This window comes from Fundulus heteroclitus, chromosome 1 (assembly GCF_011125445.2).
Source record: "Fundulus heteroclitus isolate FHET01 chromosome 1, MU-UCD_Fhet_4.1, whole genome shotgun sequence".
In the NCBI taxonomy this organism is placed as follows: domain Eukaryota; kingdom Metazoa; phylum Chordata; class Actinopteri; order Cyprinodontiformes; family Fundulidae; genus Fundulus; species Fundulus heteroclitus.
Genome location: NC_046361.1, coordinates 24,273,232 through 24,299,952, shown reverse-complemented (window position 1 = coordinate 24,299,952; position 26,721 = coordinate 24,273,232). Strand labels below are relative to the sequence as shown.

Here is a 26,721-nt window from a genome sequence, read left to right as displayed (position 1 = left end):
TAATCAGATCCGGTCACACATACACAAACACACAGTTGAGCACACACAGCCCCATAAACACATAAAAAACATACGTTGTCAGGTCTGATTAGTCGACTCACATCTCCGGTCTGGAGTAATTTTTCCCGCTATTGAAGTGGCATCTCCCCCTTCTTTGGAATGACTCGAGTTTCCTAAACTAAGTGGGCAAACCAGAGGATGACTAAAGATATTCAGTGTGCTGTAGTGAGCCAGTTGTTGGAATGCATTCCTCTGCTGCCTGTCATTCAGCAAGAGAGAACAGCCATTCTCTCTGGACACCCCTTCTCTTCCAGTCATAGTAGTATTGGATCTTCAGCTTTCAGACCAACGTTTTCAAACTTATGCAACTAGTGCATTAGAAATCTTTATAAAAAAGGGTATATTGTTCATAGCTGATTTTTACCATGAAAACTAGTGACTGGTATGTTCCAAAGCCAAACTTCTTTTTATCAAAGACACTGTAAAATCAGTTCCCATCAGGATGGGACTAAAAGATGGCTGGCCAAAGAACAGAGAAGCCACTGTATGCAAAGGAATGAGAAAATGGAAGCGTATTTATTTGTCAGTCAAAGTTAAGGACAGCTTCTAAATGGGTGTGATTGAATCTGTCTTCAGATAACTAGAAAATGTGGAAAATAATGAGTGTACACTTTTGTGGTAGCTATGTGGGTCTGCCAGAGTCTGTGGAAACTTAACCCTTTAATACAGTAAGATGTGTGTGTGTGCCTGTCATGTGCTGATCAGGACAATGCAGGGCTGTAATGATACTCTACCAGATCGGGTAACCTATCAGGGACCTTTCTGCATATTTAACAAACCCAGGGAACAAGAGAACAGCCCATAGCTACACTGCCACATAAGTTTGACCTGGTTTCAGTTCTCAACACAAAAATTGTTTTAAATATGATGACCACCTATAGAATATTGGGAAAAACAACTCAGTAGGACTGCAAGTTTTTATTTACCTGAAGTTAATTGATAACATAAGTAAGATTTTATTTGCTTTATTTTAAATACAATTATGTCTAACCTTGAAACATTGTTTCATGTAGGCTATCTATGACTAATTTCCATCTTTCCTACTTTTAATATTTGTTTTCTATCTTTAAAAAGCAGCATATGATTATGCAAGAAATAGTATTCAATTTATATATTTCAGACAATATAAATTACTTTTGTAAAAATCATTATTATTTTTGGATTGACATGTTCCTTTTATAAACCTGACGTTTTGCAAGAGGTTGCTTACTGAGATAAATGTAACTCTTGGATTTGACTCAATACATCGTCAGAGTCTGAGCCAGGGGCATTAATAACTCAGAAAGGAAACTTAAGTTTTTTCTTCTGACTAGATATAAAAAAGAAGAGAACAAGTTCATTTTTATTTTTATTTTTTTTTGCTTTTCTGGTGCTTTCATTGTGTGAAGAAAACATATCTTGTCCAAAGCCAGCCACCAAAAAAATGTATAAAACAAACAGTTCCAATTCATATGAAGATATGTAATCAAAACAATCCAACTATGTAAACAGCTTCTAATTTTGCATTACAATTAATTACTGGAAGCGTCTGATAACAGGAAGCATTGCAAGCTAAAGGAGATAGAACACCAAGCTAGGTGAATTCTTATTAAATGTGTTTTGCTTTTTATTTTACTGTGGTACACCTGACAATTTGTTTAAGGCACAATATTGGATTTTGTAATCCATCCAGCTTCTTCAAAGATGTTTCTGTGACCAAAGAAAAAGTTAATTTTAAGACATACCAGAGTAATATCAAAAACCAAATAAAAACAGACATACTGCCTGTGTACTAGGATAAAGGGTTTCATATTTAGAATACCATTGTGTAATTTTGTCATTTGTCATTATGATCTCCTGACCATCTTGAATTGCTCTAAGCAGGGTACATGACTGCTCCCAGTAGTAAAAACACTATTAGCTAAAATAATCTGAACAGAGCTCCATGTTAGTCCCTCCAGGCATACAGTGAATCTGAAAATTCTTATGCTAATCGGGTGTCTGCATAGGGCAGCATGTGAATGTATAACTTTCTTAAATTTTGTTACAGTGGAGCACAAGTGTGGTGAATATGGCTTACATGAGTTGCAACACTAATATAAATGTATTGGCATGGCCAAAAAGATCTGTGGAAGGCTTTCCCTTGTTTTCTTTGACATAAATGGCTATGTCTTAGGTACATTATATTTTACTGTGAATAGTCAATGCTTACATGCGTGCCATGCTGTTCTGTTAACATACCCTGTCGTGCACGCACTGGAGGAGCTGCTTAGCAACGGCAGAAAAAGTTGTCCCCAGGTTGTCTCCAGTTTGCTGCTTATTCCTGCTAAAAAAAGGCTTGGACTCGCTCAATTAGTCAGTTGTTATTATCAAACTACGCCTTTAACTCAAAACATTGTGTAAAAAGCATTTTTCTTAACCATTTGAAAATATATTCAGGTATTGTTCCTTTAAAGCAGCATATCTTGATGAGAGGTTGCAAGTAACGGCAGACATGTGATAGGGTGAAGGTGGTCTCAGATTGTTAAACCCCAGTATTGTTCACTGTCTTTCACTGTGAAAATGCCAGTCCCATATGCTTTGTACCATTCTTCCCATCAGATTCATCTGGTCTGGTGATTTTTGTTGATGATAAATGATAACTAAATCATTAAATTAAAAGGCCATGAGTCTTGACTTCAATTAGTATACATACTGTATTATCCTTTGTCTCTAAAGTTATATCACAGAATAAATTTGGAGATTGGTGAAGAATTCTAGGAAGTTTTTTTTTTTTTTTTTTCTGGAGTGAGAAGTCATCAGAGCTATTCACAGGTCCCTATTCTCCCTTTTCTCATGAACAGAATTTCAGACTCATACCCATTGCTTTAAATAGGTTTTCTTAGTTAATGCCTAAGATGTTCTATTTCCATGCCTGAAATTTAAGTCCATTGAATTTATAGGAACCCATCTGAGTTTTAAGGAAAAATATATCTGTCAGCATGAGACAATGTTTTTCTTTTAACATGGTCATTGATATTTCTTCTCAGTTTTTTTTAACTTTGATTTTCTTGTGTTCTCTTTTGTTAGCATTTCCTGTCTGTCTGCCAGAAGACCTCTACTGAGTTTTGATTTTGAGGTTGAAATGTAATGACTCGAAAAAGGTATAAATGAGTCGAATAACTTGCTAACATTGACCACAGTGACAGTGATAAATAGCGAAAACAATAAGAGAATAAAAATGTGCTAGAGGGAATAATTCATGGACAGATAGAGCGACAAGAGGAAGTGAAAGTGAGATGTTTGAGCTGCTTAATAGATTGAAATGTTTATAGGCTTTTGTCAGTGAATTATGCAATGGTACAATGTACTGTGGTCCCTGCTGGTCTATTAATGTTGATTTTTCCTTCTCCTTGCTGATTGATGGTTCATATTGCTAGTGAGGCAGAGACAAGATGTGGTTTCAACCTGGTTGCGGTACACCATGGATTGTGCCCCTGGTGTGTTCATTCTTTCTTTCATTCTTTCTTTTTGCCTCGTTTGTTTTTGCTTCTCCTGTCCAGATTGTCTCCATCTCCATCACCCCCACCCCCCAGTTTCTATCATGTTTATCCTTCTTTTCTCCCCATTCCCAACTCACAGCTGTTTATAATATTAGAATCACAGATAGGCAACAATTAAAGCTTAGGTGAGAACTTTCAAAAATGAACAGGGACTTGTAGATTGAGGTTGGAAAACTTCTCTTCTGTTTTTAGCTTAGGTTGACCACTAATGATAAATTACACACTGATTCCTGGAGCTCTTCTAATGAGTCCCAAGTGTTGTGGGCTAGTTTTAACATGGCTTCATTCGAACTTGCCAGACCATGGTCACTGTTCTCAGGCCCAACAGCATGATCTTGAGTTCTTGGATTGGTGTGGTTTGGAATTTAGTGTGAATTGCACACCACTGAGCTGACTAGAACAAACACGGTATGGTCCAAAATAAAGTCCCTGCATGTTCTTCAGAGGATATGTGGAAAAGCCATAAAATGGAGTTACCAGGGTCATAATAGAGGTGAGATGTTTAATGGTTTGTACAGCGAATTAAGTACAGTAAGCATGTGAACACAATTTTTAATGTGTTAGCCCATGTAAACACATTTCTGGACCCTATGGTAGGGATGTCTTAGAAATGTTAATAAATTGTAAACTTTTTTTTGTCTCTTCTTTGCCAATAAAATATACATTGTCACCTGTCAAAAAATATAAATCTTGCCACCAAATGGCAAAATAATCCCTAAAACTCACTGTTAGAGTACCACTGCAGTGTGGCATCTTTTTCTTATCTACATGCTCACTGATTGTTTGGGAGTGACGCCAGAAAAAGTGAGTTTTCTTTCCATCCATCCATCCCAGCATATCTTCCTTTACATTTGTGGATGTGCATCGTGTTGGTTGGTAGTGGTTAGAAGATTCAAGAAGGGTTGAGGCAGCTGTGTGAGATTTGAGCCAGTATAAATGCATTCAGAGTGAAACTTCAAGAATTATGGTATTATTTATTCATCCGCTAAGTCCTAAAGAAAATTACTCACTTTTGGAAGAAATCATTCTTTTAGACAATGCTTATGTTCTAGGTTTTCTTAATCACCTTTGTGTGTAATCTTTTCCTCTTTTGGGTCTCTGGTTTCCACTGTGTTTTCCCATGTTCCTTTTATAGCCTGTGGGCAGACAGCTGTGCTGCTAAAGTTTTATCAACAGATGTTGCGGTGTACAAGGCGACCAGGTCCCTCTCTCTACCCTGCAGCCCCTGCTGTGAGGCAGTTCACATCCGCTTATTATCCTCTGCTGGCCCCTCAGGTGATCTGTCCGTTTATACAATTCCTGATCAGAGCTCAGACTGTTTCCTCAACCTAACTTTTAAGACATCCCTCAAATGACACACAGGTTGAGCCTTAGGACAGGGAATGGCACTCATTTCCGGACAGATCTGACCTAATGTCATCTTGTCTGGGTGTGGTGGACGTTATGAAGAACTTTTTAATGCATTTGCTTGTTTATTTAGTCTATGATACAACCATTTTTTAATCTGGAGTTTTCATATGTTTAAAGTGGGAGAAAGAAGTATCACCACAGGGCCCAGGAAAAACTCACACCTTAATCATAACATACTGATTGATCGACTGAAAATCCCTTGGGTGGGGTTTTATGGTACTGATCAAACTGGTTTAGATCTTTCTTGAGAGATGGGGACTAATTTATGCTTTTTGACAATTAGAAATATTGATTTTCTTAAGGCTAGAGTATCATGCAGCCTCTGTGTTGTCTGTTGTTTTGGGCTGGATGGCTGTTCTCCACCTTCTGCTCTGCTCCACTCAGCTAATTAGTGGAGCAGCTTCACCTGCACTGACTCTAATTACCTGGAAGTCATTCAACCTGTCTCTGCCTTTTTTTACCTGCCTCTCACAGCCAGTCAGTGCCAGATCATCTTCAACCCTTGTGTGAATTGCCTTCCTGCATTTATGTCCACCGCCCAGTCTGACCTATTTGCCTGTTCTTGATTCTCTGCTCGCCCAGTTCCCTCTGGATAGCTCATCAATCTTCTAACGCTTCTCAGGACTTTGACTGTTTTCTGGTTTGGATTACTGCCTCGCCCCTCGGATTGTTCATTTTGGTTCTGCTGCTCTACCGTGTATGACCTCCGCCCATCTCACGGATCTGCTCTCTGCCTCCAGTCCATTCAGCCTGTCATCTGCCTATACTGGCCAACATCCCTGCTGTGAGCAGCCTGTTAGAATCTCTGCTTATCACCTGCTCTTCCTAGATTCTTTCCTGCCATCACCTGCCTTGGTCCTGTTATGGTGTGGGTGTAAACAGGATATGAGGGGTGCAGCAATGTGGCATTCATGCTGGTGCCCTAAGTTTAATTTAGCTGGACAGAGGGAAAACTATCTCTTGGGATTGTAAAGGTTGGTTTAGGAAAAACTGTATGGTGGATCAGGTTGTCTTCCCTGTCATAGGGCAGATGTACTCTAAAAGAGGAGTGATGGAATCTTCCCCCTATTCCAAGATGAAATACCATACCTAATGTGTGTGTGTGTGTGTGTGTGTGTGTGTGTGTGTGTGTGCGTATACACAATAAATATGTATGTATTTTTGTGCCACCACATGATCACCATCCTTTATAGTCAGAGTGGGTCTGTCCATAGACGGGTCAGAAATTTCTCCATCTTAATGCAGAAAATACAGAAGGCATTATTTTGGCCCCAAAACTACAAGCTAAACTCAATAAGGGTACAAAACTGAGAGCACATAAGAGAGGTTGGAGCTGTCATTGACTCAGACCTACATTTTGAAAGGAGTGAGCAAGTATTGTTCTCCAAAGGACCAAATAAGCATGTTGTTTTCAGCTAAGGTCAACCATTGGCTAAAAACAACCTCCCCTGTTTAAATAAATATATTAGATTTAAAAATCTGTACCTTCTTCTGGCAGCAATAGACATTGTAACCAGCCAATTAAATGTGATCTATCATACCAACTACTGATTTTTTTTATTTTGATTTAACATAATAATCTTTTACAAAAACAGGTGTCAAAATAAGCATGTCTTGTATTTTACTATTTGCTTTTATTATGAGAATTAATACTCAACATGCCTTGCCTTGGTTATTGTTTGAGGTTTTTACAGTATTTCCCAACATGTACTATAAGTTTCTGTTGACTTATCAGAAAACCACGGATTATTTTACAATACCCCCCTTATGCTCATGTACGTAAGCATTGTCTGAAGTCAGGTGCCCACATACCATCTGTTTCAGGCAGTACAGTGCATATGCTGTTGGTATAGGTATTCTATAAGCTGGATAAAGCAGTTTTAGAATCACCTTTCACCAGTCTTTAATAAGACAGAGATTTGCCTGAGCAAAACCAGCTTCTTAAACCCATTAGTCCATATTAATTATCTTCTTTATTCATAGCATAAGAGCTTTTTGCATTCTCTTTAATATCTACATTTTAGCAAATAGATATTTAGATGAATGTATGTAACGTATGTAGGACAATGGTAATCTTGAATAATCTTTTAAATAAATATTTATTTCATCTTGCAGTGATTCAAACCAGACATGGTCAAATAATTGGTTTGAAAAACATGAATTAGGCAAGTATTATGCCATAAATTTGAAAGATTAATTTTCCCGCACAAAAACTTTAAATAGACGATGTCTAATAGGGCACTTTAGCTGTATTTACACAGGCCTGAGGGATGTCACACAGCCAGGAAAGTGAATAGCTCCTGACAGCGTTGTGTAAAGGCACACATGAGCTCAAGATTTTTCTTCATTTACAATTTTAGCTTTTGGTGATTAATTCATTTCTATGAATGTCATTATGGTTTAAAGACTTCGATTTGGATTTATGAGGAATTGGCCAAAGACTCTTTTCATGGCACTGGACACAAAGGTGGGTGAATCAGTGTACAAATATTACTATGAGACTTTTGGTGAACTCCCAGGCCTTTGCTGTGGTCTTTCTGGTTCTGCAGTTTAGACTGTGGTATAATCATATTGTCTCTGTGTTGCTTATTGCGGTCAAACACAGGCAATGACACCAATACCTCTGCAGATTTGCCTGCCAGAAAAACTTTTATGATGAAATCTGATGCATGGAAAAGGGAGTTGAGGACAAACAGTGAAGCTGTTTTCTTTAAGCCCCTGTTTTGCTTTGTTAACAAGCTTCCAACATCCACATTTGCCTGTCATTGTAAGCACGAGAGAAGGAAGTCTGAGGGAATTAGAGCCCGCATATGTATCAGCATTCATGCATGTTGCATGTGAGATTATGGATACATGTATGCTGATATTATTGTAGAATGTATGCATGTGTGCATGCATGTGTTAGAATAGCGTGTATCTGTGCCAATTGAAATAAAACCCACATGTGGCCAAGAATCATCATCTTATCAACTGCAGAATCTTGAATGCATATTAGGGTAATTTTTTAAATAATGTGGTGTTGAGTGAGGAGCATCAAACTTTTGTTACCAAAATGTTGTATATTAGATATGTGTTTAGTTCATTACTTTCTGGTTTCAATTCTTTTTCCAGTGTTTTTTTTTTTAATACCGGGTAGAGTTGTTATACCACCCTCACCCCAAATTCACAAGTAAATAAAAAAGATTCATTGTTATTTACAAAGCTCTCAGGACAGACACTTCTATAATCATACTTATAAGGAGTTTGCATTAGTTTTGAAAGATAAATGGTTGAAAAATAGGTATCATTGCTGCTATAGGACCGAACTGATTTATAAAGGTTATAACTAAACTAAATGGAGAGAAAGTGGGAAAAGGTGATGTTAGGTGATGCATGTCTCTACCAGCTTTGCACATTAGCAGGTATATTTTCTTTCCTATTCTGCTTTACAAAATAGCTCTAGCTTTGTCAGATGTCCTGCCTACATAAAGTATGGAGAGCATTTCATTCAAAATTAAATAGATAAATAAATACATAAATAAATACATTATTGACAAATATTCCCTCAAATGTATATCTATCTATCTATCTATCTATCTATCTATCTATCTATCTATCTATCTATCTATCTATCTATCTATCTATCTATCTATCTATCTATCCATGAAATAAAGCAAAATATACATTTACAAAATACATTTTTACTGTTTTTTATTTATTTACTTCAATAATTATCAATTTATTTATTTCAATATTTATTTAAGCCTTTTTTTATTTAATGTTCTTATATTCAAATGAGGGGTTGTCGTTTTCTCTGTGGGGCGGGTCTGGTCAGAGCTTTGCGGATTGCCTTGGCCTGCCCCCCACACACCGCTGTGGCCCTGGATGAACCCTCAAGCTGACATACAGGGAAGCCAATGGGAAAGTTTACTGGATTTATACTTTGACCATAATTGTATAACTTTGATAGCTCTGTTGTAGTTTGGGGACAAACCAAAATAATAAACTTTTACAGACTGGTTACAACTTGGTATGCTGGCAGAGCTTTGTGCAAACTGTTCATGATCAGTAGCTGGATTTAGCATGATGGGTTAATGCTAGGCTAGTGAGCAGAAGCAACTGATGAGCTATTGGTGCTCGTGACAACAGTTTGTTAAATGTCTAGACCAGGGGTGTCAAACATACGGCCCGCGGGCCGGATCCGGCCCGCCGAACAATTTAGTCCGGCCCTGTGGCTAAATGCATTATCATTATAAAAAAAAAAAAAAAAAAAAATGTTTCCAGTGTCCTAGCAATGTGGCAATAAGATGCCACAAAGAGCTCATCAGATTTGACTTTCACAAGTGGACAAGATAAAAGGAAGAGAATGATAAAACAATTATTGAAAAAAACATGTACTTCGTTTAATTGAAAATATGCAGTTCCTATATTGTCCACGAGGGGCGCTGTGTTTTAATCAGCAGATTAAGCTTCAGGTGTGGAAAAATTCAAATCATTTCTTAATTTTTATCTGTTTGATGTATTTTGTCATGCAGGACAGTGTTTTTAAGTTCCAAAAAATGTGAATAAATGTTTTTCAACATTGTATAATCACTGTGATCAGTTCTTATGCATAATGCACAAGTAAATGTTTAACTGAGTAAAAGTATTGTTGAAATTGCACATACTTTTTTTAAAAACGCTGAGGTTATTCATAATATATTGTGTAAAAGTGAAATTAACTTAATATAAAAATCAACAACAAGTCCACATTTATTAGTTCTATTTAATCTTGCAATGAGTTTACTCGTGTGGCCCTCTTGAGATCAGATTAAGCTGTATGCGGCCCCTCAACCAAAATGAGTTTGACACCCCTGGTCTAGACGCTTATTGGCATGTTGTGTGATGGCAGCAAAGTTGAAATTAATCTTAAATTAAATAAATACGTCTCGGAAAATAGATAAATTAATCTTGAAATAAATAATTAAAAATTAAATAAATAGATCTGGAGGTAAATAAATAAATGTCAAAATAAGAGACAAATGTCTTTTTTTGAATACTTATTTTGTTTAATTTCATGGGGATAATAATTTATTTTATCAATAATTTATCAAAAATAGTATCTATCTATTTAAGTATTTATAAATTTTTGAATTTTTACAAAATTGACACAGATTCTCAATTTTATTTAAGAATTTGACTTGGCTATTACAAAGGTGATTTGATCGAAATTTTCTGACTGACTCTGTTGAATTAGGTCTTTGAATGCTGGAAAATTAACTTCTGCTCCTCCTGAAATGTTTTGCAGCCTCTAATAGGTTACTTCCCCAGCATTGTCCCGTGTTTAGCTCCGTCCATTTTCCCATCAACTATGACTAATTTCTTAGTCCACTCTAAAGAACAGCATCCCCACAGATTGATTTTCCCATACCATGTTTCATTTTGTAGATATTGTGAATATGTATGTAATTAAGTGTTTGTCCTCCAAACACAGTTTTGCATGTAGACCAAAAATATAATTTAATCTAATCTGAACAGAGCTCCTTGTTTGACATGTTTGCCATATCTTCTATATGGCTTGTGACAAACTGCATATGGGAGCTACTATGGCTCTTTTTCAACAAGAGCTTTCTTGTTGCCCCTCTTCTACAAAGATACAGATTAGTGGTATGGATGCCTAATGGTTGTCCTGTTAACAAAGTTACCCACTTGACGTGTGGATCTCTGCAGCCCTTTCATAGTTACCATGGGCATCGTATCTCCTTCTGTGCTCAATGCTCTCCTTACCTGGCCAGCCAGTTTAGGTGGTTAGCCATGTTTTGGTAGGTGTGCAGTTGTGTCATATCCTTTACATTTTTGTAAGAAGGATTGAAGAGTGCTTATTGAGATGCTCAAAGCTTGGGGTACTGTACTCGGGATGATGTCTGCCTGCTGTGTTGCTTGGTGTTCATGATGCAGTTTCATTACAAATATCATATACAAACCTCTGAGTTCTTTACAGGATTTTTGTATTCACCAGTATTATGTCTAGATAAAGCTGGACCCAGAAATAACTTCCAAATGCAATTAATTTGACTGAATTTTAGGGGTATAAGGGTTTACATGGGCTAAATACAAATGCACACAACACTTGTCAGATTTTTTCATCTTCATAAAATAATAAAACCTTTTTAAACCAAAACCTATTATGCACCATCTTGCCTGGTCTATCACATACAATTCAAATAAAGTACCCTGGTGCTTGTGGTTGTAAGGTGATTAACTGGAAAAGTTCAAGGGGTAAAAATACTTTTGCAGGCCATGTCATCGGATGAAGTCAGATGGGCTACTGCTACTTCTCATTGAGTACTTTGAGCCATGGGGGAACAACATCTCTGTGGTGTTAATATCCTCAAGCCAAATTAACTCTTAAGAAATGCCATAAACTCGTTCCACCTTTCCTCACTCTGTCTGCTTTTACCCTTTCTCGTTTTCATTCATTCATCTGTGCCTGCTCACCTATGTAACTTTCTCTCCTTGTTTCTTGTGTATGCTTTCTGGCAGCGATGAGTGCTTTAAGAGGGTATTAGTGTGGCATCTGTGCAACACCATCATGGCTTAGTACACTAGTGCAGGTGTGACAGCAGGGATTTCCTGTTTTGACCCTTTACTACATTTTTGCTAAATTGCTTCTTGCCAGGTGAAGTTGAAGCATAGGATGTCTGCCTTTTTTTTGTCATATATACTGTGGACACACACATGCATGTGCACGCAAAGCAAGCACCACATGGGCATCAACACCCTATAATGTGCACACACATACTGGAAGTACAAAGGATTAGTGATATGTCTAATGTGTGTGTATGCTTGTGTGAGCAAATGTAATTTGGGGAGGACAGAGGCATCCTCAGTATTAGACTTTGGTTGTCTGCCAGAGAAGCAATATGAGATAAACACTTCAGCATCTTACACCTGGAGCTCTTGGCTTGCTTCTAATGCTTTGACATCAGGGGTACCTGCAGTACCCAGGAAAACACAGTACACTTAAAATTTACAAATGTTCATACATACAGTATCTGCAGAAAAAAACGAACCCAGCGTGTCCTGCTCCCTGCATTTCAATTGATTATGGAGCACGTCTGCTGTGGTTCTACACTTTTCCCTTTCCAACCTATTGACCTCTGACTCTTCTCAAGTACTTAGCTCAGGCACTTTATCATTATACTACATTTATTTTAAAGGTCAGTTTTATCCAAGGTAACCAAAAGATTAAGAGCACCATTGGGGCTCAAATCCTTACAAAATGGATTGAATTTATATAACACATTTCTAGTCATACCAACTGTGCTTTAAACTACAGTCACATTCACCTATGCAGACCATGAAGGCATGACAAGGGGTGTGAACTTTACTGATGATGAGGTTCATTGTTACCTAAAAGAAAGAGAGACACTGGACTGTCTCCACAGGCAGGGGACATTCTTCTTTTAACCTTTGTTTTGACTCCAGTTGCGTTACAGACTAAATACTGTTTATACTGTTGTAAATATTAAATATTTAATCAAATGCTATTGTGTAAATGTGAGTTTAAACCCTCTTGATTTAATGTTGACTTTATTAATGAAAATGCCTTGTAAAATATTTGAAAGCTGAGCTGGAACAGTCTGATCTTTAAGTCTTTTTGCATGTTTTCAAGCGATTCTTGAACATTTATTAATAAGTTAACTTTTATTGTCTCTCTTAAATTCCCAACTAAGCATATATGCACCCATTGAGTTCAAATGCAGCTTCAAAGGGGGCACTGTGTCCTATTTTGTGCTGGTCCCAAGCCCGGCTAAATGCAGAGGGTTGCGTCACAAATGGCATCCAGCATAAAACTTTTGCCAAATTTACCATGCAAGTCAATGACATGATACTGGCTCGGTCAAGGCCTGGGTTAACAACAGCTGCAACTGGTGCTGGTGACCAACATGGTACCAGTGGAGGAAAACATGTCCGTAGGCAGACAGAGAAGAGTAAAGGCAAAAAAAAGTCAATGACTGAGAGTAGGGTCTTTGAATGTTGGGACTACGTCTAGAAAACTAGAGTTGGCTGACATGATGCATGTCAGAGTCAAAGTATCTTTGCCTTGGATACAACGATCAGCTGCATCACATTACAGCTTCAATCACTAATAAGTCTCAGTGAAATAATAAATAAATATACAATAGCAAATAAATCACAGTTTCACTAAAATGATAATATTAAAACAGAGTGCAAATCAACCTTTAAAAATGTAATAATTTCAAGCACCACTGCCCTCCTGGTTTGCTGCTGTAGATCATAAGAGACCATGAACAATCATCCTAAACTATGCACTCATTGACACGTTTTAGAGACAGTGGGACGAACAAATGTTTATTTCTGTTATATTTGCATAAGGTTGTCCTGTGCCTTCTTCCGGAGTTCAGTAGCACAAATTCAGATTGAAGCATATGAGAGGAGTCACATGAAATCTTGTCTACCTGTCTGAGGATGGACTGCTCAAAAAGTTAATTTGAAGGAGGAGCCATTCCCATTATTTTACCTGCTGTCTTTACTAAGTTTAAGATCTGGGTCTTTGTTTTTACCATCAAATGACCAAACCTGCTGATGATGCCATACCTTAGTAGATACTCTATGGTAGCTCTGTAAAAAACAACAACTATATTGGTACAAACACCAAAGACTCTTAAACAACGAACAAAATGAAGATGCTTACACTGTACACTAAATTATTAGTGTACAGTGTAAATAAAAACGGTGAAGTGACACAGCCTTGACGGGCGCTTTTTCTTCTTTTAAGGAGAATAGGTGGCTGAATGGAATGGTACACTAGATTAGGTAGCCTTACTACTTCTTCACTTGGTCCAGGACACCAAGTGGAGAGGTAGTAAGGCTAGAGGCCAAGTAGCAGGATTCAAACTGTTCTATAATGTGATGATATGAAGATATTGTAGGAGTCATCTTAAAGTTTGTCAGGAATTTTCTGTTCATAAAAAAGAGTGTCAGATAGGGCGATGAGTCTAAAGTTGGAACGTGAAGGTGTGATGTTCAATGATGTCAGTGGGTATTCCCCACAGGCAGGTTGTGAGTAGAGGAGTATGAGCAATTCTGGGCTTGAGTTAGATTAATTTATGCAGAATATCCCCAAAGATGAGAAAGTGGTGACTGATGAATATTTTAATGGACATGTTGGAGCTGGAAATAGAGGTGATGAGGAAGTGATGGGCAGGTCTAGTATCCAGAACAGGAATGCAGAAGGACAGATAATGGTAGACTTTGCAAAAGAGGATGGAAATAACTGTAGTGAGCAGTCTCTTCAAGAAGAGGCTGGGACACAGGATGACTTACAGGAGAGGAGGTTGGAGCACACAGGTGGATTACATCTTGTGTAGACAATGTAACCTGAAGGAACTCAGTAACTGCAAGGTAGTGATTAGGGAAAGTGTTGCCAGACAGCACAGGATGGTGGTATGTAGAATGACTCTGATGGTGAGGAAAAAGAAGAGAACAAAGGCAGGACAGAGGACAAAGAGATGGAAGCTGAAAAAGGAAGGAAGTTGTGTGGCTTTAAGGGAAGAATTGAGACAGGCTCTGGGTGGCCAGGAGGTGCATCCAGATGACTCGACAGCTGCAGCTAATGCTTATCTGGGAGATGGGTAGAAGAGTACTTGTTATGTATTCTGGATGGAAAGTTGAAAAGGAGACTTAATAAGGAGAAATACAGGAGTGTGTTCAGAGAAAGAGATTAGCTAAGAACCGTTTCAAATGTGAAAGGTACCCATCCTTAACTATGATGTTTACAAATTACATTGTGAGAGTAGGAAACAAGTGGAGGAAAATCTAAAGATATTAAGGTTTTCCCTAAAAAGGAGAAGAGTGAAGGTTAACCGTAGCCAGATGGAATACATGTGTGTAATTGAAAGGTACCCAAGTGGAATCCTGGGGTTACATGAGCTGAGATAAAGAAGGTGGAGGATTTTAAGCGTTCAACGGTCCAGAGCAACAGTGGGTGTGGAAAAGAGGAGAAGGAATGTGTCCAAGTAGGTTGGATGTATTGGAGATAAAGCCAGAGAGGCAAGACTGAGATGGTTTGGACATGTCCAGATGAGGGATAGTAAGTACATCAGTAGAAGGAAGGATGTTGAGGTTGGATATGCCAGGCAGGAGGCCAATAAATAACAGAGAGGAGATATTTTGGATGGAGTGAAAGAGGACATGAAGGTATTGGTGTGAGAAAAGAAGATGTAGAAGATAGAGCTAGATGGAGACAGATGACTCGCTGTGGTGTCCCCTGAATGGGAAAACCCAAAAGAAGAAGATGTTGATGACTCGCTGTGGTGTCCCCTGAATGGGAAAACCCAAAAGAAGAAGATGTTGAACATATTGAGTTCAAATGAACCTTCTCCGTACAAGGTGACAAAAAGTGCTTGAAGTTAAATCCTTTGTTGAAGGAGCAGCATTTCTGCTCATCACTGACAGCTTAAAATAACAATGTGCGTATGGATCATTTTAGACTGTGCAGCAGAATACTGATGCCCAACCGATGTCTCCCAGCTCATTGCACCCAGTCAGATACATATACAGTTGGTTTTAAAGTGTGAGGCTGAACCAAGGTAGCAGTGTGATCCATGGCAGCACTGGGGACAATTGTGCAACACTCTCAATAATAACTGATAAATCTGACTCAAAGATCCCCCTTCTTTACATTGTCCATTACATCATCACTCTGATGTGATGTATATAGCGAACATTAAGTAAAAAAAAAACATTTTCTACTTCCAAATGTCAACAAATAAGTGTGTTGAGAGATTTTTCTTCTAGTAATAGCCACTTAAGGGTATAGAGGACACACTGCAAAAACGGATCTAAAAATAAGTAAAATGTTCTTAAAGTTAGTGTATGTGTCCTTCATTTGAGCAGGTGAATAATATTATCTGCCAATGGAATGAGTATTTTGACCCCTAAAATAAGATATTTAGACATCCTGCACTTGAAATAAGATGATGGAGATGAATTGTTCCTATTCTAAGTGCAAAAATCTTATTCCATTGGCAAATCATCTTATTTACCTGCTCAAATCAAGGACAAATACACTCATTTTAAAGAATATTTTACTTATTTTTAGTTCTGTTTTTGCAGTGCAATCTTTCAGCATTGTATCCTGGGGGATAATGTTATCTATTGGTTGTTCCACATGGCAATCTTGACATGCTCACCTGTGTGCACTCTTGCTCCTTGGTAGTTTCCTCCTGCTTTGCATGCACACTTCTACTGTTTCTGTATCCACTGAGCTTTGGTTTCAGCTATTCACTGTAGCTCTACTGCTCTCACAGTATACTTTAAAAATGGCTGAGAGTCACAAGAAGCATACTGTCTTACAAGTTTATGAGAAGAGGAGGAAGGCATCAGGAGAAAGAAATTAGACCAAAGTGTATTTGGGAGATTCTTTCACGTGATGGCAGAAAAGCAGGTAGGGTGGTCTTGTGCAAACACAGTTATTCAAAAACTGGCTTGGGCGTTACTTACCAAATTTCCTATACTGTTTAAATGAACAGAAGTCATTTTCTAAAAAAAATTTTTATATTTTTTTTTGGTCTTTTGTTTATTTTGTTGAATGATTTTATATTCATGTACTGTTGTCTCTCAATCCTCTGAAATACTCTTCTTTTTTCTCATATTTTCTTTATTTAAATTATAGGTGGATGCTCTGCGAGTGCGCCTGGAGGAAAAGGAACAAATCCTGACTAAGAAAACCAAACAACTACAGGACCTAAATGATGAAAAGAGCACACTGACTGGAGAAATCAGAGACATGAAGGACATGCTGGATGTCAAGGAGAGAAAAGTGAATATCCTACAGAAGAAGGTAAAGATTTCATCTTATTTTAGCATGATTTAATACAGTATTGTTGAATTTTGCACCACACCTTAGATGTTTGAGCACTGAGTTGAGATTTTTATTTTTTATTTGATGTACGTCAGTGTAAATGGAAATTCTGCTAGTTGGGACTTTTTTCATCACTATGCTGGTGACATACGAACTGCTATTTCTGTTTTTGGATTTTAAACATACTCTTTTGACTGACATAATGACATCATTATAATGTGCACAGTTTTTTTCTTAAGTATTGCTTCTAGATACAGACAATTTTATGTTTATTACAGGGATAAATAGTGTAGAATATTCTATCATCTTCTGGTGAAACCTAAAATTAAGCATTAGTCTAGGGATGCCAGAACCTTTAAGTTCATCCAGCTATTTCCAGCAAATTTAATGGGACCCTTTTTCCATTAGGAACCCAAGAAAACTGTGACAAAAGAAATGGTAAAATAAGTTTAAAAAGTAACCTTTAAGAAAATAGAGAATATATTAAATAGAGGGAAAAATACTAATAACTTACTTTTACAATAGATAAAACAAACTTTCAAAAATAAAAACAAACATCAAAGAAGAGAAAAAACTGCAAAATCTGCATATATATTTTCATATTTTTGCTTTAAAGCTCTTATTTAAGATCTGTTTAATTGGACACGGAAGATAAAAAGAAGAACACAATTATTCAATATCTTTCTGAAAATGTAGCTTTGCTCATCCACTGACTTGTTTGGCATATATTACACTTATCTTGTTAATCCCCTTTATTACAAATGTCTTTTTAGCTCAAATGTTAGTTGAGGCAGCACCATGTAAGTTTTGACCAAAGCATTAGCTTAATTTGAGATATATTAAATGATTTTTCAGGTCAATCTAACTTGAGAGGGTTGGATCTGTCGCTGAATGAGTCATGTGACTTAAAGCACTGCTCTAGATCTCATGACCCATTGTAGGTTACGACTGTACGAAATGAAACAGATATAACACCCAATATGACATACTTTTTTGGTTCTCTTATGTAGGATTTAATCTAGACGGGTAAATGTGGCCTTGTCTTTACAAGTAACTCAATGACTTCCCAATCTGCTGGTGCAAACTGGTCAGCTATCAGATTCCAAAACACAGAGGGAGACTGTTGCCAGTGTCCTTCAGGGGCACTTAACCTGGAAGTTACAGATCTAGCACCTCTAGTGGCTAAAAGTTACAAAGTGTCGCTTTAATTCAGTTACCATTAATGATAAATGACTTCCCATACAGTGCTAGGTAACTTACCTTCTGTTAAATGTTGTTATGCATTACTTATATTATGAGCAGATGGCACTTGTTTGTGTTAAGTTGTAAATCTATACCAAAGGATCAGCCAATGTCGACATCACTCTGTTTCAGCATTCCCTAATATGGATGCATGGAATATGTTGTAGACAGTACACAAAAAATGCTAATTTAATTTAGCTGTTCTCAGATGTCACACAGTACCCTCTTGCTTTGATTGCACACACACACACACACCACCACCACCACCACCACCACCACCACCACCACCATCCCCATTACCCACAGCCTAATGTACCAACAGTAAGATAAGGCACATCAAGTTAAAAGTCAACTCTATTGTGCCGCAATTTATTAAGACATTGGCTCTGGAATACGCAGAAACCTAACACTCAAGTGTGAATGTGAGGCAAATACACACACACTCACACATTTGCAGCACATGTCTCTGAGGCCTTTTAGTAGTGTAATTTTTTAGACAGGGCTTGTTGCTACCTGTGGTGTCCATGTTGGCCATTCCTCTATAGTCCAATTACTCACACATAAAGACCTCTTAACTTTGTTGTTTCCTTCCATGCCCTTAAATTAGAGATTCCTCTCTTTTTCTTCCTTCCCTCACTGAGTTTAATGAAAATGCTCCCTAAAGGTCACACACAGTGCCAGTAGTCTTGATCTGTGTATGTTGGGCTGTTTGTGGTTCAGACCGGATTCTGTAAGGCTGTACATATAAAAGGATCATTTATTGAAATGGCGGAAATCTCACGGAACAGAATATATCTCAAAATCTGTATAGAAAGGTTACAAACTCCAAAAAAAAAAGATATCATATAAACAAAATATATCAAGAAACTAAAGGAGAAAGTAATTGTAACATATTTTACTTGTTCCTTGTCTGGAGAGAGGTTTTAGGATTGATATAATAGAATAATTTCTGTCTTGAGTGCAAACAGATCCACTGACCCATCTAGGTATGGTAATAGAGGTTTGTACCAGTAAGTGCATAGAATTTCTGTGTTTTTGTTTGTTAGTTTGGTATTTATGCTCTTTTCCCAGTCAAATAGAATTTGCATAATCAGTACTGAAAGACAATAAATCTTTTCCAGATTTATGCTTGTGTGAAATAAAATGTAAATGGTAAGTAGAAAATCTAAAAAAAAAAAAAAAAACAAATGTCTAAAAAGAAGACACCTGTTTTGTCTTATAAAAATCTCAGATTTAATTCTACACTGCATCTTTACTGTTGAGGATTTTGTACCACATAGTGAAAGTCCAGGCCGAAATCCAATTAAGAATTTATGGTAGGCCTTGAAAACTGATGTTGAAACTTACTCTCCATCCAATCAGACCGAAGTCAACCTATTCAGCAATAAATAATGGTCAAAAAGTCAAATCTGTTGATGTCAAAACTTAGCTTGTACAAATTTGCACTACACTGTATTTGGAAATAAATTCTGAGAGAACTCTGAAAACCATATAATTTTCAATCCACTTCACAATTATGCAGGGCTTTTTGATGGTCCTTTTCATAAAATCCAACATTTTGTGTGTGAGTGTGGCATGACAAAATGTTAAGAAATTTAAGAGAAATAAACACTCTGCAAAGGACTATATGTCATATGTGTAAAGCCAATTATACACATTTTTCATTCATTGAAACTCATTAAAACTCAATACAGACCTCTTTCTTGTTTATTGTGTTTTATGACTGGGCAATGCAGACAGTTGGGGAAATAAATCCATATTTTTTGATAAGACTGATTTACATAAAATAAAAGCACAATGTTGTCAAGGCATGGGCGGTGTAACACTGTAGAAACTGTGTTTAGCTACAGAAAATATCTGTCATTATTTAACTATGCTTAGTCTTTGGAGAATATGAGGAATATATCTTCTCTTTCCAGATGTTATTTGGACAGTCAGCACAGTTTATTGCATAGTTTCATGATGTCATTGCTGTAGCTTGAGACACAGGTTGATCCTAATAGCAAGAGGCTCAATATGACTGAAAGTAATGAAGAAATGGTCTTTGAATCTTACAGAAAATGTTTGTGTGAGCACATTGGTCTTATGTATCACAACACAGAACAGTGGGGGCTCTGTTCAAGTCCTCGGTCAAAGAGACCATGTCGAATGCATAATGATGCATTTATTTATTTATTTTTTCCATTTACGTTTCTTTTTTCCCCTCCCTTTGGCTATGGGGGTAGGGCTGTGGGAGGTACACATGCAAAACCAGTTGTGGTATGGTTTTGGCCTACATGTGTTATTCATGTTCAAACACTGTGGTCATCATGATCCATATTCATGCTTTTAGAAAGCCTTTCTGTGTGCTTGGAAGTATAGTATCCCCACTATCATGTTTCCACCTATAGCAGCTTCGGACAGAAAGATTTGATTGCGTCTACTTGTGCTACATGCTTGTGTGTTTGTGTGTCCATATAGAAAGATCCCCTGTTCACACAGTGCACTCCTATTCATAATGTGTGGTGAGTCTCCTCTGGCCTTTACATCTTTTTGCGAACCACCTTCTGTTTTTGTCCTGTTTCTGCAAGACTCTTTCAGCGCTAACCATGGCCTTCTGTCATCACTGGCTCTTTACTAGTTTCGTCAAACTTTGGCTGTCAAGAAAAGTAGGGACAACAACACTGATTCGATTTGGTAGTGATTCCTTTGCCTTTTAATCTTCCGGTCTTGGTATCCATTTTCAGTAGCTTTTGGTTTAAACATAAAAATCTTGGTATGAATTTTTTATGGAATACACTAAACATTCATCTTTCTGGTTTTAATAAATCAGTGCATATGAGTTTAACATTTTCTCACCCATAAGTATGTTTTCTGACTGTCACAATCAACTGTCATGTATATAAGGATAGCAATGAAGGTACTGTTTGTGGGCCAAACAAAAGATATTAGTCTTGCAATAGCATAGTGTCTTATGTTACTACCTTTGTAGTTTGAAGTTTTAAAAAAATGTATTTTTGACATTGAGAGACAAAATAGCTTTGAAAGTGGAAATACTGTGTGACCAGTAATTTATTCAAATGACAATTTGGTTATTGATTATTTAGAGTTTAAGATAAGAAGTTTGTAACCTCTATCATACAAAGAGTCCTTTTTGGTCATTTTATTCAAGAATAAAATTTGCCCTGGACTTGGATTTGTCTTATTTCTTCCTTGTTCAAATCTTTCAAATAAGCCAAAGCCTATTGGTTAATCTTTTTTAACACATTTTTAAAAATTATCATTAGAGTGCCATGTTATAACGTTTTAGATCAGTTTATTTGTATATAAATTTATTTAGCAGTGACTAACAACAAGTCTCTTGGCACTTTATCAAACAGTTTAATGTTATACAGATATAAACATATCTGTATATGGGACGCCTCCCTGGTGAGGTGTTCCGGGCACGTCCCACCGGGAGGAGGCCCAGGGGAAGACCCAGGAGACGCTGGAGGGACTGTGTCTCCCGGCTGGCCTGGGAACGCCTTGGGATTCCTCCTGAGGAGCTGGCCCAAGTGGCCGGGGAGAGGGAAGTCTGGGCCTTCCTACTGAAGCTGCTACCCCCGCGACCTGACCCCGGATAAGCGGAAGAAGACGGACGGACGGAGATATAAACATAGGCAATTTAGGCAGATTATATCGACAGTCCAATTTGAACCCAGTAGTAATTGTTTTTTATTTAATTCTTACTGCCACATTGCCAGACAGGACACAACAAATGAACCTAGTAGTAATAAAACAGTCCAGTCAGCATCTTATTTTTTACGCTAATTGTACAAAGTTTTTATTTAAAAAAACCCACCCACTGTTGAGTCACTGACTTTGGAGCAACCCCCATCCTGAATTAGCATGTAGCTACTGTGAACAGTAGCTTGTATTGAGTCGTTAAATATGCAGCCATCCCTCGCCTTAAACCAGAATATAACTACAGCAGACCGTTGATTGCATTCACTTTGCAGCAATCCCTCATACTGAGCATGCAGGTGTTGACACTAGAAAGGAAAACTCTAAATAAATGCAAGATACCACTAAGGCAGTCCATACCAGTACTGGTAAGAGTAGAGTGACGGCTGGTTTTCTCACATTAAACGTAGAACAGAAAAAGTCAAATTATTTTCTTCTCCTAAATCCCTCTAAGGTTGTTTCCAAGCTCTAAGTATTGTTTCTAAAACAAGTCTCCTTATTTTTTTCGCAAATATTTTTTTTATACTTTTCGGTTTTACAAAGCTTTTAACACACAAGATGCCATTAAACTGTCTATGAAACATTGCTGATTCTCACACAAAAATGCTTTCATGCTTATACATGTTTAGCCCCACCCTCCCATGGCCAGTGTCGTTGGAATTTAGTGTCTTACCTTTCCAACAAGATATGGCACGTCTTTGTCCGACATGTCCTGGTGAAGTAATGTCAGTGTGTAACGGAGCTCACAACATCATAAGTCAAATGAACATGTAAAATTTAACTTTAAAGCAATAAGGTCATGATAACAGAAGAATAGATTAAGAACTTAGCCATGGTTGATTGAACCAAATAATGTATTTTGCTGCCATTACCGTTTTTAATTTTCTCTCACATAGAAACTACTCCTGGATTAGTACTTCTGTGTTCATTCTGTGTCTCTGCTTTGTCTTCTCTAACCCCCAGTCGGTCATATTAGATGGCCGTTCACAATGAGCCTGGTTCTGCAGGATGTTTCTTCCTGTAAAAAGGTAGTTTTGCCCTCCACTGTCACTATATGCATGCTTGATAGGAGGGAGTGCAGCAAAATCAGCCACACAATGCAAGCATCTGTTCACTATTGCTACATGTTCGTCCAAGAGCAGTGAATGCTGCAAGTCAGTGACTTGACATATTATGCCGGGTTTCCATGGAATTAAATCTTTTTACCCAATCTGTCTGTTTGATAAAATTGAACAGACTTTGTAAAATGTCTTGAGATGATGGGTATATACAGTATATAAAGTGAAGGATTTTGTGTCGCAGAAAAGATAAAGAAAATGTAAACAACAACTTTTGGTGTCTCTTTACTGTACTTTTTATGCGCCAGCAAGTCTCTGTGTGTGTGTGGGTGTGCATGCACATGTGTGTTCAGTCTTGATAGATCTGTGATGAGGCCACCAGTGCCTTTCATCCTAATGGATACCAGCTGACCAATCGCAGTGCAGAGACATGGCCACAGATAAGGCCATAGTAGCTAGGGAAATTATTGTAAACTGCCCACGAGAGGGACCCCCTCTCCTCCTATTCGATCCACCTCCCCCTCGATGGTGCTATCAGCAATCAGCCTGGGTTAATAGTTAGAGCCCAAGGCTGGTTGATTGAAGCCAGGCTACACATCCTTCAAGACAAAACCCCTTGTTGGGTCACATATGAGACCTTAGTCGTACACGTTCATCTTTGAAATGTGCATATTTCACCTCAGGAGGTAAATTGTGTTTTGTGACCTTTCAGAAGATGAAGGACTGAAAGCTAATGAAAATCCTGATGATAGCACACCATGAGAAAAGCTGGCCTGTTAACTTTTTGGCAGTTTAGCATTTTATGCTTAAAGATCTAAGGGAAGCACTTAAAGCTAATATTCTCAGTGGAAAGCAAGTCTCAGTTTGACTCTTGAACTCTGAGTTAAACTGTATGACCGAATACTTTATTACAGTTGCCTGACCAGATCACTATAAATTGGACCTGGGTCAGGCACTCCAAACAGCTGTTTTGGTCCTCACCAGGTGGCCACACTTTTATATTTTTTTCTTTTTTTTTATCGTTCTCTTTGCCTGCTGAGGAAAAAAGAGAATTAATGCTAATGGTGCTGGAAGGAGAAGACTAAAGCACCATTGTAATTACCCAGCAATCACTGCAGCTTTCTGCAGCTGGGGTGGTTCAGAGATAGAGTCTTGAGCCTAAAGAGCATGAATGTCGATCAGCTTCTCGGACGAACATGGACACACACATGCTCACGTATATGACCAAGTGCATTGTGTCTGCTTGTTTTCCTCTGCCAGGAGAAATGACTGTGAGAACGGTATTATTGTCTCCATGATCCTGTATGTGTGCACATGTGTGCATTCATAGTCAATTGATATGTATGAATGCAGTGGAGGGTTTCTGGTGAAATGGCCTTCTGGAGGCAGGAATGTGTGTAGGGAGAGGGGAGGCTGTCTACCTGTCAAATGTGTCAGTGCTATATGGTGTTCCCATTGCCTGAACCTAGCCTGACACTAGTGATAATAATCACATGGACTGATTAAAATATGTGGCTTTTCAACAATGTATTATAGTAAAGCCATGAATTGTAATAAACTTACACAATTAGACTAGTAACATGCCTTCCTGTTTGTATTGGTTCAGAGCATAAAGGTTTCATGTAAATGTAGGTTTTTCTTGGACTTATTACAAGCCGCGAGTGTTTTATCACCCATATTTTTCACTTTGGACAACCTTCGATTAATGTATTCAGATTTTTGGGTGATAATTGTTCAAAAGCAAATAAAACATGAGTACAGTAGAAATTTAACAAAGTAAAACAGTTCTAAAGGAAGTTATGTTATGTAAGTGAACAACAGAATAATATCTATTGATGTTGATATGTTGTTGCCCTGAAAAGATTGGCTGTGATAAACAAGAAACTTTTATGCAAATGCACCATTTTCTTAATAATAACAACACTCCCATTTGGATTTATTGAATACTTTTTGCACGGTTTATATTAATTACAATAAAAATAGATAAATTTCCTGGGTCATTGACTCTGTGTTTTTCTAAGATCATTTAGTTTTACATCTCTCTTTTTACCCATTTGTCTCACTATAAAGTGGTGGTAGTAGCTCTACTTAATTTTTTTTAACAGTACCATGACTATTGAACAAATAAAAATTTGTTTTACTTGATTTGTATTTAGCCTTGCATACTTTGTGTTAGGTGTGGTTCTGTCTACTGTTTGAATTTTAACATCTCTGTGTGCCTGCATACAAATGAGAGCATATGTGCTGAGCACCTACGAACAAGAGGGACATTTAAATTTTGTGCCATAGTAAAGCTGTTGGATAAATTAAGGGGAAAAAAACATGAAAGAACCTTAACATCTGTGGGACTCATTTATTATAATAGAAAATACATTTCCTTTTAGTTTCACAAAGGAAGGTCATTTGAGCCATAACAGCGAAATATGTCCTTTCATGTAACAAAGGTTTGTCACTGTGGTACTTTCTGAATCTACTCACTGGTTTGTAGAAGTCACAATGCCTACATCTCTATATTTAATTTTTCGTTTGCTGTCTGTATTATTCCAATAAGGTGTTTTTTTTAGGTTTAACTGATGTTCTTAGTCATAGTCAGTTTGTAGAGAGTGTTCATCTTGATGTAAAATCCACAAGTATAACCTAAAAAAAATAAGATACATCCTGTTCTGTCAGTTCAAAAGGAAGAATACATATTTGATATGTAATTCTGCTTGGTTGGTGTTGGAAAAGATTATATTCATTTCAAATAAATATAAGTAATTATATAAAGTCACAATAATTAAATCTAAATTAGAAAGGAACTTGACACATTGTCAAAGTTCATTGTTGTGCCAATGGTTGTAAACTGCCACATGGAGGCGCCCTCTTACACAGTATAGTGGTGCTACAGTTAAGTTCAAGTTGTGTCTGGGGGTGGAGATAAGCTGGTTGAAAGACACAGGCTAAATGAAGTGGAACCCCAGCTTTCTTGCATTTAATGTATTTTTTTCTTCCTTGCCCTTAAGGAACAAACAATGTCTGAATTCTTATGAATCACAACTCTTTGATCAAAAATTATTGAAACAAGATGCAAATTTCTGTTCTAGACTAAAAGAGATATGTTTTATTTCACGTAGCAGAGCATTATTTCCAATCTATGGCCTTTTAAACAGTTTTTACTGTTTGACTTTGGCCAAGATTTCTCCTGGGAAAGGCCTACTGTATTATTGCATATTGTTGAGATTGCGGTTATTGTCCCTTGGTATATTCAAGTGGCCACTAACATAATGGCCAGTGCCAGGATCTTTGGATTTTACGGCTGGTCCTGACATATTTTTTAAGGTGCTGACAAGCAAGTAGCTTTCCTTAAACAGTGACCAATAATTGTTTGGGCTTTTTATTGGTCCAAAAGATATTTTAAACGACAAAATATTGTATACTCATGGCGGTCACTCTCCATGCTGGCCTTCTTTTTGTTTTGCCAAATATGATTCATTTAGCAGCAGCAGTTCTGCTTTTTCGTTTGGATTGCCGACAGAAGGGTCGAGCGGGTTTGTGGTTCTGCTCAGGGAACAGGCCGCTCACAGACTAAAGGTTTGTGTGTGTGTGTTTTTTTTTTTTTTTTTTGTAAGACACAGTGCCTGACATCTCCCACCCCCTGTATTATTACTCAGTTTGTGCCAATCATGATAGTTATGTAGAGTCTACAAAGCAAAATAAAAGCTCCCAACACAGCTGTAATCTCACTGAAGTATGTATTTAAATGTTTTACTGAAGACTATTAATCTTTACATACATGTATTTCAGAAGATATATAACAATTTTTATATTTTTCCTTCAAACATGGATATCACATTTCTTCTTTTTTTCAGAATGAGGACAGTGTCAGAATCCATTTTTACAA

At 37.4% G+C, this 26,721-nt stretch overlaps 1 protein-coding gene across 2 annotated transcripts in view; it reads left to right on the top strand.

Annotated features, from left to right (window-relative positions):
• The window catches only part of LOC105935874 (ELKS/Rab6-interacting/CAST family member 1), a 230,611-nt gene that overhangs the window by 39,313 nt on the left and 164,577 nt on the right, over positions 1-26,721 (top strand). For both annotated transcript variants that reach the window (XM_036138446.1, XM_036138454.1), the window contains exon 8: positions 16,651-16,818. In XM_036138446.1, coding sequence (XP_035994339.1) covers positions 16,651-16,818 — 168 coding nt within the window. The remainder of the gene's footprint in view (positions 1-16,650; positions 16,819-26,721) is intronic.